Below are 15,765 nucleotides of genomic sequence, written 5' to 3' on the forward strand. Positions count from 1 at the left end.
GGTCGACGAGATATCTTGTCCCTTGGTCACCGGATTTCCTGTCCTGCTGGCATGATCCTCACAGAGGGAGTCTTTATTACTTCCTCTCCTCCTTCCCTGCTCAAGACAGCGAGAGTGAGTTGAACTGACTGCCTCCTTCCATTAGATGATAGAGGTGAAACACGGAGCAAGATGACACACGAAACCTCCCGCCACAGAGTTCAGATACCCTGAGGCAGCAGTCCCAAAGCTCCAAAGATAAGCAGAAAAGCCTCTCAATGGGATCCGGATGGCCTCTTCAATACAGCGGAAGCAGAAAACCCTCTCAGTAGACAAGTTTCCATCCAATTGGCAACAGATTTTAATGTGAATATTCTACAATCCGTATAAAGAAAATATGCACCTTTTCCCCACCTGTGGACTTGTTGCGGATAAAAGTCAGTTCGTGATGACATAGTACACACAAAAATGTACTTTATTTCATGTACTGAATAAAAATGTGAAGTTTAACTCTACTGATGGTTTTGTCACAAACTGTTGTGTTAAATAGTGAATGTGCCTCCTCTGGTCTTGGTGCCTGAGCTCTAAGCCAACAGCTCGCAGGTACAGTGCAGGTAGGCTAGTCTACATGATGACATTATTATGGACAAGAGACAGAATGTTATTTTGTCAAATGGCAGCCAAGCATCGATCATCATGTCACCAGAATAAGACCATCGATATTTATTGGAAAGGAGCATCAAGCTCATCACCTTGCACTTTCACCACCTCTGTGAAGTTCATCATAACTTATTTCATCTGTATCCTAATAAACTGTATGTTTCCCGATGAGTCGTAGTGGGAGGACCACACAACATATCATCACGTGACCCCAAATTTACTTCGACATGATGGTTATTATATCAATATTTGAGCATAAAAGCGTTTCCACCATCATTTCCCACGTAATACATTTTACAGACAAAAAAAAAGATCCCACCATGTCGAACTAACAAATAATCTGTTGGCATTAATAAAATTAATTAATAAAATTATACTGAAACTTCCTGTTTCCATCACAGCTGTCGTGAGTTTAAAAAAAATAATAATTATATATGGTATGACTGAACTGTGGATGGAAACGTGCTTATTGGGATCCGGTGGCCTCTTCATTGCAGCAGAAGTAGCTATCACACAGCTCAAAGTGACAATCTTTGATACCTTCTCCTGTCGATCCACCAAGTGCCATCCGATGAACACTTTAAAAAGCATACTCTCGTCATGATTTAGAGATGAGTAGCCAGTAATTATGTCTAATGGGTAACTTTAGCCTGGAAGTCGTCGTCCCCCCCCCCCAGCTGACTAAGTGCAGGGGTGGAAAAAGCGGAGGCTTTTCGACGCTCTCTCTCAAAAAAAAAAAGATCTGTTGCCAGGACAAGACATCGGACACTTCCCCTGGAGCTTCACTTTAGTCTCAGCGCCTGGCGGTGACATACGGCCAACAGGTGGAACTGATCTCCTGGTGCAAAGCCTCTTCACGAGATGGCTTTACAAAACCCTCCAGGGACCCTGTCAGGAACCTTATCAGAGAACTGCGGAACTCTGGCTTCTCACATCATTGGCATCTGGCACACTGAAGCCTTCCACCCTCCCCTCGCGATGTCCACAAGCAACCCATAGCCTTGTAAAAACAAGTCTGCCAATTTGAGTGCCTGAGAACACCAGAAGGTTTGCAAATCCTAATGGCAGTGAAGGGCCTGAGCAGTAACTCATTGCTGAAATGACTAGCAAACAGAGGACAGGAATCTACGGTATGTAGTGTTACAGACTGATGCCAATGTTGTGTCTTGCAGAACATAATTCACTTGTTTCTGGGCTACGGGGTGTGTACAGCAGCGTAAAAGTCCCCGAGGAGGACACATTAGTGCTAAGATGGAGCCCCATGCACTGCTTAACACCCATCAAATTCAGTGATTACATGAGAGTTTTCAAGACCGTACAAAGCTCTTATCCCCCACACAGAGAACTAGATTAAGTCTGTTGTTCACTCCACTTGAAAGCAAAGTGCTACATTAAAATCTCCTAAATCACTTGGTCACGATGAGCTAGACATACTAATACTCCAGCAGCAAACAAACAACCAACATCTGCCATCATTCAAATCAGTTGATTAAACAGCAGCCAAACGCAAAAAAACAAAGACACAAGACAGCTTGTTTCTTACCTTTTCACTTTTCATTTTCTTCAGGTTTCTGCATTCGCCGTTGTCCATCTCCTCTGGCTCATTTTTAATGGCTAACGGTGGTACAACAATCCGTGTGGAATCCAGGGCGATATTCCCAAGTTGCTCAGCCACAGCCAAGTCTGTATTTTGCGTACCCTCAAATGGAACGCCACGACATGCCAAAGGCAAAACTAGGGCACCTACATCCTTCTCAGTAGTAGGCACAAATTCACTTCTCTCCTTCTTACTTTTCCCAGAACCCCCCTCCTTTTCTTTCTTTCCACTAGAAACATTACGGGAGGCTTTGCTGCTCTTCTCAGCACCCTTTCCAGAGTTTGCGTTTGCCGTGGGACCTGTGCCAATGGCGGGTCCAGTGACCTCACCCTGGGTTCGCACCTGGGTGTCTTTTTTGGCCCCGTCTGAGGCCAAGGCCTTGCCACTGTCCTTTGAGCTCTTACTACGCTTTGATTTGGGTTTACTCTCTTTCCCTTGAGCAGCGGGTATGTGGCTAACAAATTTTATGTTGTCCGGTAGAGCTGCTACAGCGCTGGGAGGGGCAGCCATACCCCCACCGTCTTTAGTACCAGACATCTCAAGTTTGTCCTTTTCTAGGTCTGCGTCAAGGTCAATGATCAGATTGCCAACACCTATATCCCATTCGTCGCCGCTGTCATAAGTGTCCACCGCATTAGAGTCCACACCTTTCCCGCCTGCAGTGCCACTGCTTAGGGACATCTTAGTGCCAGCGGCCCAGGCGCGCCACAGTTAAGTCTGACCTTCTCAGACCACTGGAGGCAGTGGGAGAAGGATTACAGCAGCTTTAGGGTCTTCTCCGTATCCCCTTCCCAGTAACCCACATTGTTTGCTCTGTAAAGAGAGGAAGAGAAAATGTGTGAAAAGAATGCAGTCAAAGGTCAAGCTCTAACATTCCAAGATAAACTATAATGAGATCATCAGATATTAGAATCTTATAACACAGGAAGGTCTGGCAGGCAAGACGGTATCCACTTTCATAAAGTATTGTAAACCTACAAAGCACTTTCAGACAATGTGTACAAAGAATTATTCCTAAACAGGTGCCTGACAATGTTTTGTCTCGTTGACCTAATGTATAGTCTCTGTAGCTCGTTGACCTAATGTATAGTCTCTGTAGCTCGTTGACCTAATGTATAGTCAGTCTCTGTAGCTCGTTGACCTAATGTATAGTCTCTGTAGCTCGTTGACCTAATGTGTAGTCTCTGTAGCTCGTTGACCTAATGTGTAGTCTCTGTAGCTCGTTGACCTAATGTGTAGTCTCTGTAGCTCGTTGACCTAATGTATAGTCTCTGTAGCTCGTTGACCTAATGTATAGTCTCTGTAGCTCGTTGACCTAATGTATAGTCTCTGTAGCTCGTTGACCTAATGTATAGTCTCTGTAGCTCGTTGACCTAATGTATAGTCTCTGTATCTCGTTGACCTAATGTATAGTCTCTGTAGCTCGTTGACCTAATGTATAGTCTCTGTAGCTCGTTGACCTAATGTATAGTCAGTCTCTGTATCTCGTTGACCTAATGTATAGTCTCTGTAGCTCGTTGACCTAATGTATAGTCTCTGTAGCTCATTGACCTAATGTATAGTCTCTGTAGCTCGTTGACCTAATGTATAGTCTCTGTATCTCGTTGACCTAATGTATAGTCTCTGTAGCTCGTTGACCTAATGTATAGTCTCTGTAGCTCGTTGACCTAATGTATAGTCTCTGTATCTCGTTGACCTAATGTGTAGTCTCTGTAGCTCGTTGACCTAATGTATAGTCTCTGTAGCTCGTTGACCTAATGTATAGTCAGTCTCTGTAGCTCGTTGACCTAATGTAAAGTCTCTGTATCTCGTTGACCTAATGTATAGTCTGTAGCTCGTTGACCTAATGTATAGTCTCTGTAGCTCGTTGACCTAATGTATAGTCTCTGTAGCTCGTTGACCTAATGTGTAGTCTCTGTAGCTCGTTGACCTAATGTGTAGTCTCTGTATCTCGTTGACCTAATGTATAGTCTCTGTAGCTCGTTGACCTAATGTATAGTCTCTGTAGCTCGTTGACCTAATGTATAGTCTCTGTATCTCGTTGACCTAATGTATAGTCTCTGTAGCTCGTTGACCTAATGTATAGTCTCTGTATCTCGTTGACCTAATGTATAGTCAGTCTCTGTAGCTCGTTGACCTAATGTATAGTGTCTGTAGCTCGTTGACCTAATGTATAGTCTCTGTAGCTCGTTGACCTAATGTATAGTCTCTGTAGCTCGTTGACCTAATGTATAGTCTCTGTATCTCGTTGACCTAATGTGTAGTCTCTGTAGCTCGTTGACCTAATGTATAGTCTCTGTAGCTCGTTGACCTAATGTATAGTCTCTGTAGCTCGTTGACCTAATGTATAGCTCTGTAGCTCGTTGACCTAATGTATAGTCTCTGTAGCTCGTTGACCTAATGTATAGTCTCTGTAGCTCGTTGACCTAATGTATAGTCAGTCTCTGTAGCTCGTTGACCTAATGTATAGTCTCTGTAGCTCGTTGACCTAATGTATAGTCTCTGTAGCTCGTTGACCTAATGTATAGTCTCTGTAGCTCGTTGACCTAATGTATAGTCTCTGTAGCTCGTTGACCTAATGTATAGTCTCTGTATCTCGTTGACCTAATGTATAGTCTCTGTAGCTCGTTGACCTAATGTATAGTCTCTGTAGCTCGTTGACCTAATGTATAGTCAGTCTCTGTATCTCGTTGACCTAATGTATAGTCTCTGTAGCTCGTTGACCTAATGTATAGTCTCTGTAGCTCGTTGACCTAATGTATAGTCTCTGTAGCTCGTTGACCTAATGTATAGTCTCTGTATCTCGTTGACCTAATGTATAGTCTCTGTAGCTCGTTGACCTAATGTATAGTCTCTGTAGCTCGTTGACCTAATGTATAGTCTCTGTAGCTCGTTGACCTAATGTATAGTCTCTGTAGCTCGTTGACCTAATGTATAGTCTCTGTAGCTCGTTGACCTAATGTGTAGTCTCTGTAGCTCGTTGACCTAATGTATAGTCTCTGTAGCTCGTTGACCTAATGTAAGCAGTCTCTGTATCTCGTTGACCTAATGTATAGTCCTGTAGCTCGTTGACCTAATGTATAGTCTCTGTAGCTCGTTGACCTAATGTATAGTCTCTGTAGCTCGTTGACCTAATGTATAGTCTCTGTAGCTCGTTGACCTAATGTATAGTCTCTGTAGCTCGTTGACCTAATGTGTAGTCTCTGTAGCTCGTTGACCTAATGTGTAGTCTCTGTAGCTCGTTGACCTAATGTGTAGTCTCTGTATCTCGTTGACCTAATGTATAGTCTCTGTAGCTCGTTGACCTAATGTATAGTCTCTGTAGCTCGTTGACCTAATGTATAGTCTCTGTATCTCGTTGACCTAATGTATAGTCTCTGTAGCTCGTTGACCTAATGTATAGTCTCTGTATCTCGTTGACCTAATGTATAGTCAGTCTCTGTAGCTCGTTGACCTAATGTATAGTGTCTGTAGCTCGTTGACCTAATGTATAGTCTCTGTAGCTCGTTGACCTAATGTATAGTCTCTGTAGCTCGTTGACCTAATGTATAGTCTCTGTATCTCGTTGACCTAATGTGTAGTCTCTGTAGCTCGTTGACCTAATGTATAGTCTCTGTAGCTCGTTGACCTAATGTATAGTCTCTGTAGCTCGTTGACCTAATGTATAGTCTGTAGCTCGTTGACCTAATGTATAGTCTCTGTAGCTCGTTGACCTAATGTATAGTCTCTGTAGCTCGTTGACCTAATGTATAGTCAGTCTCTGTAGCTCGTTGACCTAATGTATAGTCTCTGTAGCTCGTTGACCTAATGTATAGTCAGTCTCTGTAGCTCGTTGACCTAATGTATAGTCTCTGTAGCTCGTTGACCTAATGTATAGTCTCTGTACCTCGTTGGCCTAATGTATAGTCTCTGTAGCTCGTTGGCCTAATGTATAGTCTCTGTAGCTCGTTGACCTAATGTATAGTCTCTGTAGCTCGTTGACCTAATGTATAGTCTCTGTACCTCGTTGACCTAATGTATAGTCTCTGTAGCTCGTTGGCCTAATGTATAGTCTCTGTAGCTCGTTGACCTAATGTATAGTCTCTGTAGCTCGTTGACCTAATGTATAGTCTCTGTAGCTCGTTGACCTAATGTGTAGTGTCTGTAGCTCGTTGACCTAATGTGTAGTCTCTGTAGCTCGTTGACCTAATGTGTAGTGTCTGTAGCTCGTTGACCTAATGTATAGGCTCTGTATCTCGTTGACCTAATGTGTAGTGTCTGTAGCTCGTTGACCTAATGTGTAGTCTCTGTAGCTCGTTGACCTAATGTATAGGCTCTGTATCTCGTTGACCTAATGTATAGTCTCTGTAGCTCGTTGACCTAATGTATAGTCAGTCTCTGTATCTCGTTGACCTAATGTATAGTGTCTGTAGCTCGTTGACCTAATGTATAGTCTCTGTATCTCGTTGACCTAATGTATAGTCTCTGTAGCTCGTTGACCTAATGTGTAGTGTCTGTAGCTCGTTGACCTAATGTATAGTCTCTGTAGCTCGTTGACCTAATGTATAGTCTCTGTAGCTCGTTGACCTAATGTATAGTCTCTGTAGCTCGTTGACCTAATGTGTAGTCTCTGTAGCTCGTTGACCTAATGTATAGTCTCTGTAGCTCGTTGACCTAATGTGTAGTGTCTGTAGCTCGTTGACCTAATGTATAGTCTCTGTAGCTCGTTGACCTAATGTGTAGTCTCTGTAGCTCGTTGACCTAATGTATAGTCTCTGTAGCTCGTTGACCTAATGTATAGTCTCTGTAGCTCGTTGACCTAATGTATAGTCTCTGTAGCTCGTTGACCTAATGTATAGTCTCTGTAGCTCGTTGACCTAATGTATAGTCTCTGTATCTCGTTGACCTAATGTATAGTCTCTGTAGCTCGTTGACCTAATGTATAGTCTCTGTAGCTCGTTGACCTAATGTATAGTCTCTGTAGCTCGTTGACCTAATGTATAGTCTCTGTAGCTCGTTGACCTAATGTATAGTCTCTGTAGCTCGTTGACCTAATGTGTAGTGTGTATTCGACCTAATTTGAAGGTGCAATAAACTGTACCATTCCTGAAAACAATAGCCAAGCTTCCTCGATGCGCTCTCAAGTTCAGGGAGAAAGCTGCCTTTGGGTTTACAAGGCACATGGCAGCTTTGCCAGGGAGGGTGAGGTTTCAGCAAACACCAAACACATATGGAGTCCATTTCCTCTTTTACCAGCAGGTTGACGTCAGGCAGGACTAAAGAGACCTCTGAAATCATCAAAGCCACAAACCCTGCCCCAGAGATCAAGCTCCAAGCTCCTCACCAGAGCTCCCCCTCGCCGGATATTTAGTCTAATTAACACCATGACATATCAATCCACTGCGGTCAACAAAAGCACCAAAACAAGGTTGACTTCTACTGCCGGCATCAAAGCCCACTTACCCACTTTACTCTGTATAAGCTAATGGGGGAGAAAGGAAAAATGGATTACAATGTCAGCATTAATGATCTGTAATGAAGGTCTTGATGAAGCAACCATGATCCTATTAGGCTACCTCTCCGTTGTGAGACATTTAATAAGACACAGAAATAGATTTGCATTCATAATCAGTGGGGGTGGGAGGACCTGACTAAACAAAAGACACACTTAGTCCTAACATTTTGTGCCAGAATCCTTTACTAGGAAGTTCTGGTTCATCTTAGTCAGCCTGTACGATCAAACGGACCAAAATGTTAGGCAAAAAGAGACTCTCTAGCAATGGCCTTCTTAACCAGTTTGTTCTGAGTTATTGGTATTCCCCACACTAGCCTTTTTACACGTGACAGACCAATAAAGAGTGAAACAAGACCCAGGAATTTTATGGGCCCCGACACATTGCCTCCATTGAGGCAGATCACAGCCCTTTGCCGCTTTTGATTTCCTGACACTGGGTCAAAAACAACTTGTGTGCCGGAAGAGGAGCTTCTCTTTCACAAGCCCTCTTTTCAAGGCACTTATCATATGAATGCGTTGGCGTAACCCTTTTGCTCCTTCATGACAATGGAAGGCCAATTCTCTCTCTCTCTCACTCACACACACACACACACACACACACACACACACACACACACACACACACACACACACACACACACACACACACACACACACACACACACACACACACACACACACACACACACACACACACACACACACACACACACGAAGAGAGAAAGAGCGAGATGCACTCGAGATGTTTGCATAGTCTGACTGAGATGCATGACATGTAGCATAAACAAAGTAGATTTGACAAAGGCCAACCATTTTAGATACTCTGCTTCGGCATTATTCTTGAAATGGAAAGGTAAATAACAAAAAATGTAACTTTTCAACAAACAAAATCTTCCCTTCACAGGAAACAGGATATAGCCAGTGGATAGCCACCGTTTTCAGCATTGGGTCCCTCCTTGCTCTAGCTACTATAGCTAGCTACAAACTACCGAGTGGAAACAGGATATAGCCAGTGGATAGCCACCGTTTTCAGCATTGGGTCCCTCCTTGCTCTAGCTACTATAGCTAGCTACAAACTACCGAGTGGAAACAGGATATAGCCAGTGGATAGCCACCGTTTTCAGCATTGGGTCCCTCCTTGCTCTAGCTACTATAGCTAGCTACAAACTACCGAGTGGAAACAGGATATAGCCAGTGGATAGCCACCGTTTTCAGCATTGGGTCCTTCCTTGCTCTGGCTGTGTTGCCGAGTGTTCTGTTGAACTCTTGACATGCTCGGCCAGCAGCAGGGTAAAATGCTCCGTCTGCGTTTGATTGGTTGTGAAGCCAGATGGTCAGACAGGGGGTAGGTGGGAAAAAAAATAAAAAAAATAACTCTTAAGTAGTCTGGTCTAATCCTTTAGTTAGTAACAGGGCTTGAGCCTGCTGAGAGATGCAAGCATTCCCGTCAAATACAAACCCAACAAAAAAACGTGAAGCCACAGAACCAGGAAGAATCCAGTCACAAACAGACAGCCAAACATACTGCAAAAATGGATGGGTTCTACTTGATAAACACTTAGGCCTAGCTGTCTGACTATCAATCTGCGGCTACTCTCTGTTCATCATATATACATAGTCACTTTAACCATATCTACATGTACATACTACCTCAATCAGCCTGACTCACCGGTGTCTGTATGTAGCCTCGCTACTGTATATAGCCTGTCTTTTTACTGTTGTTTTATTTCTTTAGCTACCTATTGTTCACCTAATACCTTTTTTGCACTATTGGTTAGAGCCTGTAAATAAGCATTTCACTGTAAGGTCTACACCTCTTGTATTCGGCGTACGTGACAAATAAACTTTGATTTGATCAATCTGTGATTTTAAGAACTCTATCCTGCAATGTCAGGGAAAGACCGTGTTGAAAAGATAACATAGAATCTAATAAGACTATTTGTGTTGCTTGAAATGACAGTTGATTATTCTAAGGCAAGCAGGATGCCAGAGCTATTCTGAGAACTGCCTTTCTGGTGAACTGCCTCTAATTCCACACTTAATTAAACTAACCGAAGTCGGAGGATTTCAGCAGGATGAGACGTGATTACAAAATGTCCACTCGCTGCTCTGCTCTCTTTTCATTGTCATTCAGTAACACCCTCCTTACATGGTAATTGTTCCAAAAGAATCTGGGCAAGCAACAGAGTGATGTCGAGATGTTTCACTTTAAAATGTATAATAAACAAAAGCCAATGACTGCAAAGGAATACTATCCATTCAACTCTATGCACAAGGACTAATCAATTCCCAATGAAAATATTCCAAAACCACATTTATACTCAACAATATGAACGCAACATGTAAAGTGTTGGTCCCATGTTTCATGAGATGAAATAAAAGATACCAGAAATGTTCCATATGCACAAAAAGCTTATTTCTCTCAAATCTGGTACACAACACCAGTCTCAACGTCAACAGTGAAGAGGCGACTCCAAGATGCTGGCCAGACTGGCCAATAAAAATAAAAGATTAAGATGGGCAAAAGAACACAGACACTGGACAGAGGAACTCTGCCTAGAAGGCCAGCATCCTGAAGTCGCCTCTTCACTGTTGAAGTCGAGACCGGTGTTTTGCGGGTACTATTTAATGAAGCTGCCAGTTGAGGACTTGTGAGGCATCTGTTTCTCAAACTAGACACTAATGTACTTGTCCTCTTGCTCAGTTGTGCACCGGAGCCTCCCACTCCTATTCTGGTTAGAGTCAGCTTGCGCTGTTCTGCGAAGGGAGTGGTACACAGCGTTGTACGAGATCTTCAGTTTCTTGGCCATTTCTCGCATGGAATAGCCTTCATTTCTCAGAACAAGAATAGACTGACGAAAGTCTTTGTTTCTGGCCATTTTGAGCCTGTAATCGAACCCACAAATGCTGATGCTCCAGATACTCAACTAGTCTAAAGAAGGCCAGTTTTATTGCTTCTTTAAATCAGAACAACAGTTGTCAGCTGTGCTAACATAATTGCAAAATGTTTTTCTAATGATCAATAAGCCTTTTAAAATTATAAACTTGGATTAGCTAACACAACATGCCATTGGAACACAAGAGTGATGGTTGCTGATAATGGGCCTCTGTAGATATTCCATAAAGAATCTGCTGTTTCCAGCTACAATAGTCATTTACGACATTAACAATGTCTACACTGTATTTCTGATCAATTTGACGTTATTTTAATGGTCAAAATATGTGCTTTTCTTTCAAAAACAAGGACATTTCTAAGTGAACCCAAACTTTTGAACGGTAGAGTATCTAATTTTTTATACACACACACACACCCAGTCAAAAGTTTGGACACACTGTATTCCCAATCTGTCCCTCATTCCATCACAGTCACCTAATCATCCCCAGCTTTCAACTGGCACATTCATCCCCCTCCTCTCCCCTGTAACTATTCCCCAAGTCATTGCTGTAAATGAGAATGTGTTCAAAGTCAACTTACCTGGTAAAATAAGAGTAAGAAAATAAATAAAAAGGGGTTTTCCTTTATTTTCACTACTTTCTACATTGTAGAATAATAGTGAAGACATCAAAACTATGAAATAACATATGGAATCACGTAGTAACCAAAAAAGTGTAAAACAACAGATTCTTCCAAGTGGCCACCTTCTGCCTTAATGACAGCTTTGCACACTCTTGGCATTCTCTCAACCAGCTTCACCTGGAATGATTTTTCAACAGTCTTGAAGAAGTTCCCACATATGCTGAGCACTTGTTGGCTGCTTTTCCTTCACTCTGCAGTCCAACTCATACCAAACCATCTCAATTGGGTAGAGGTCGGGTGATTGGGGAGGCCAGGTCATGCAGCACTCCATAACTCTCCTTCTTGGTCAAATAGCCCTTACACAGCGCAAACCAGATGGGATGGCATATAGCTGCAGAATGCTGGTTAAGTGTGCCTTGAATTCTAAATAAATCCCTGACAGTGTCACCAGCAAAGCACCCCCACACCATCACACCTCCTCCATGCTTCACGTTGGGAACCACACATGCGGAGATCATCCGTTCACCTACTCTGCGTCTCACAAAGAATTTGTAAGTCGCTCTGGATAAGAGCGTCTGCTAAATGACGTAAATGTAAAACAAAGACAAGATGGTTGGAACCAAAAATCTCAAATTTGGACTCATCAGACCAAAGGACAGATTTCCACCAGTCCAATGTTCATTGCTCATGTTTCTTGGGCCAAGCAAGCCTCTTCTTCTTATTGGTGTCCTTTAGTATTGGTTTCTTTGCAGCAATTCGACCATGAAGGCCTGACTCACGCAGTCTCCTCTGAACAGTTGATGTTGAGATGTGTGTTACTTTGGGCTGCAATTTCTGATGCTGGTAACTAATGAACTTATCCTCTGAAGCAGAGGTAACTCTGGGTCTTCCTTTCCTGTGGCGGTCCTCATGAGAGCCAGTTTCATCATGGTTTTTGCGACTGCACTTCAAGAAACGTTCAAAGTTCTTGAAATTTTCCGAATTGACTGGCATTCATGTCTTAAAGTAATGATGGACTATCGTTTCTCTTTGCTTATTTGAGCTGTTCTTGCCATAATATGGACTTGGTCTTTTACTAAATAGGGCTATCTTCTGTATACCACCCCTACATTGTCACAACTGATTGGCTCAAATGCATTAAGGAGGAAATACATTCCACAAATTAACTTTTCACAAGGCACACCTGTTAATTGAAATGCATTCCAGGTGACTACCCCATGAAGCTGGTTGAGAGAATTCCAAGAGTGTGCAAATCTGTCAACAAGGCGAAGGGTGGCTACTTTGAAGAATCAAAAATATACTTTGAGTTGTTAAAACACTTTTTTTGGTTACTACATGATTCCATATGTGTTATTTCATAGTTTTGATGTCTTCATTATTATTCTACAATGTAGAAAATAATACAAAAATTAAGAAAAACCCTGAAATGAGTAGGTGTCCCAACTTTTGACTGGTACTGTATATAGTGTATATTTACGTTGTATCATACATGATGAATTCCAAAAATAAAATCATAATTACTCCTTGTTAGAAAAAAAGTTTGGTCCAAATAGAATCTTAGGTACTATATTTATTGAATAGTACATGAATCCTATAAATTAAAATGGCCAATTTGGGTGCTATCAATTCGCTTAATTTCTCAGAGATCAAATGATATTGTAACACAATAATGTTGCAGGAACACTAATCATATCTGTTTCTAACAGAAAGGATTTCAGAACAACCTGATGGTGGGGTTTCCATCCTCTTTCTGCTTTTAGGAGGTGAAACGACCAAGACTCCTGTTTTCAGAAGAGAGTATAAAACTCCTCCATACAGATTTTATGTTGTCTCCTCTATCAAACAAACCTGTTATAGCCCAATTTACTACTCAGCATTCATAAGATCAATCAGTCATCTTAAAGCTTATTAAATATACATCTTATTGTTGTGGACTTGAGTGGAGGGGGCTTAAATAATTGCATTTTTCGTCTCTTGCCAGATCAATCGAATTTCCCACCAATCCATTACTTTTTTTAAATGTATTTGCTCTCACAAATTCTGCTCTACTTCATGATTGTGGCAACATGGGAAAATCCCTTGATTGACAGACACTGTGGCAAGCGATTCCAAGCAATTCTGTCTCCCCGCTCCTCTCTCCGTTTAGGATTATGAGCAACAGTCAGCCATTTCAAAACCACAGGGTCATGTGAAGGAGCAACACAGCTTGCCGTCACAGAAATAAGGTTACATCGTTTTCAAGGGTTTAGAATTCAACAGGCTATCATTCTGCTGGAAATGCTTCAATTTGAGGTAATAGCTTGATACTAGTCCTGAGCTATCTGAAGTCCAATACCATTGCAATTTTGATTTATTTTACCCTTACCAGGTAAGTTGACTGAGAACACATTCTCATTGGCAGCAACAACATGGGGAATAGTTACAGGGGAGAGGGGAGATGAATGAGCCAATTGTAAGCTGGGGATGATTAGGTGACTGTGATGGTATGAGGGACAGATTGGGAATTTAGCCAGGACACTGGTGTTATCATAAGAGTAGGAGTGTTAAGTGCCATGGGATCTTTAGTGACCTCAGAGAGTCAGGACATCCGTTTAACGTCCCATCCAAAAGACAGCTCCCTACACAGGGCAAAGTCCCCAATCACTGCCCTGGGGCACTGGGATATTTTTTTTGCGATCCGAGGAAAGAGCACCTCCTACTGGCCCTCCAACACCACCTGGTCTCCCATTCAGGGACCAACCAGGACCAACCCAGCTCTGCACCCCCCACAGCAGCTTGCCCAAGCCTCCACCATTTCTCCTTCCAGATAGGTGATGTTCTGAAAGAGCTGCAAAATCTGGACCCCTACAAATCAGCTGGGCTAGACAATCTGGACCCTCTCTTTCTAAAATTATCATCAGGAATTATTGCAACCCCTATTACTAGCCTGTTCAACCTCTCTTTTGTATTGTCTGAGATCCCTAAAGATTGGAAAGCTGCCGCGGTCATCCAGCTCTTCAAAGGGGATGACACTCTAGACCCAAACTGTTACAGACCTATATCCATCCTGCACTGCCTTTCTAGTTAACAAACAGATCACCGACCATTTCGAAACCCACCGTACCTTCTCTGCTATGCAATCTGGTTTCCGAGCTCGTCATTGGTGCACCTCAGCCACGCTCAAGGTCCTAAACGATATCATAACCGCCATCGATAAAATACAATACTGTGCAGCCGTATTCATCGACCTGGCCAAGGCTTTCGACTCTGTCAATCACCGCATTATTATTGGCAGACTTAACAGCCTTGGTTTCTCAAATGACTGCCTGGCCTGGTTCACCAACTACTTCTCAGAGAGTTCAGTGTGTCAAATCGGAGGGCCTGTTGTACGGACCTCTGGCAGTCTCTATGGGGGTTCAATTCTCGGGCCGACTCTCTTCTCTGTATATATCAACGATGTCGCTCTTGCTGCTGGTGATTCTCTGATCTACCTCTACGCAGACGACACCATTCTGTATACTTATGGCCCATCTTTGGACACTGTGTTAACAAAACTCCAGACAAGCTTCAATTCCATACAACTCTCCTTCCATGGCCTCCAACTGCTCTTAAATGCAAGCAAAACTAAATGCATGCTCTTCAACCGATCGCTGCCTGCACCTGCCCGCCCGTCCAGCATCACTACTCTGGACGGATCGGACTTAGAATATGTGGACAACTACAAATACCTATGTGTCTGGTTAGACTGTAAACTCTCCTTCCAAACTCACATTAAGCATCTCCAATACAAAATTACATCTAGAATAGGCTTCCTATTTTGCAACAAAGCATCCTTCACTCATGCTGCCAAACATACCCTCATAAAACTGACTATGCTACCGATCCTTGACTTTGGCGATGTCATTTACAAAATAGCCTCCAACACTCTACTCAACACTCTACTCAGCTCTGTATTGAGATTATCATGATTCTATATGTATTGTGACTATATATGTATTGTGATTATCATGATCCTATATCTATTGAGAATCTATATGTATTGTGATTATCATGTTTCTATGTATTGAGATTATCATGATTCTATATGTATTGTGATTATCATGATTCTATATGTATTGTGATTCTACATGTATTGTGATTATCATGATTCTATATGTATTGTGATTCTATATGTATTGAGATTTTATATGTATTGTGATTTTATGTGTATTGTGACTATATGCATTGTGATTCTACATGTATTGTGATTATCATGATTCTATATGTATTGATATTCTATATGTATTGAGATTTTATATGTATTGAGATTATCATGATTCTATATGTATTGTGATTTCATGTGTATTGTGACTATATGCATTGTGATTCTACATGTATTGTGATTATCATGATTCTACATGTATTGTGATTATCATGATTCTATATGTATCATGATTCTATATGTATTGAGATTCTCATGATTCTATATGTATTGTGAATCTATATGTATTGTGATTCTATATGTATTGTGACTTTGTTTATTGTGACTATATGTATTGT

General features: G+C 42.0%; 1 protein-coding gene across 2 annotated transcripts in view; it reads right to left on the minus strand.

Moving 5' to 3' along the window:
- LOC106584692 (zinc finger protein 609) overlaps window positions 1-15,765 on the minus strand; it is a 205,137-nt gene that overhangs the window by 136,991 nt on the left and 52,381 nt on the right. For both annotated transcript variants that reach the window (XM_014170195.3, XM_014170194.3), the window contains exon 2: window positions 2,183-3,049. In XM_014170195.3, coding sequence (XP_014025670.2) covers window positions 2,183-2,917 — 735 coding nt within the window. In that variant the 5' untranslated portion in view covers window positions 2,918-3,049. The remainder of the gene's footprint in view (window positions 1-2,182; window positions 3,050-15,765) is intronic.

This window comes from Salmo salar, chromosome 23, assembly GCF_965601325.2.
Source record: "Salmo salar chromosome 23, fSalSal1, whole genome shotgun sequence".
NCBI classification, from domain to species: Eukaryota; Metazoa; Chordata; class Actinopteri; order Salmoniformes; family Salmonidae; genus Salmo; species Salmo salar.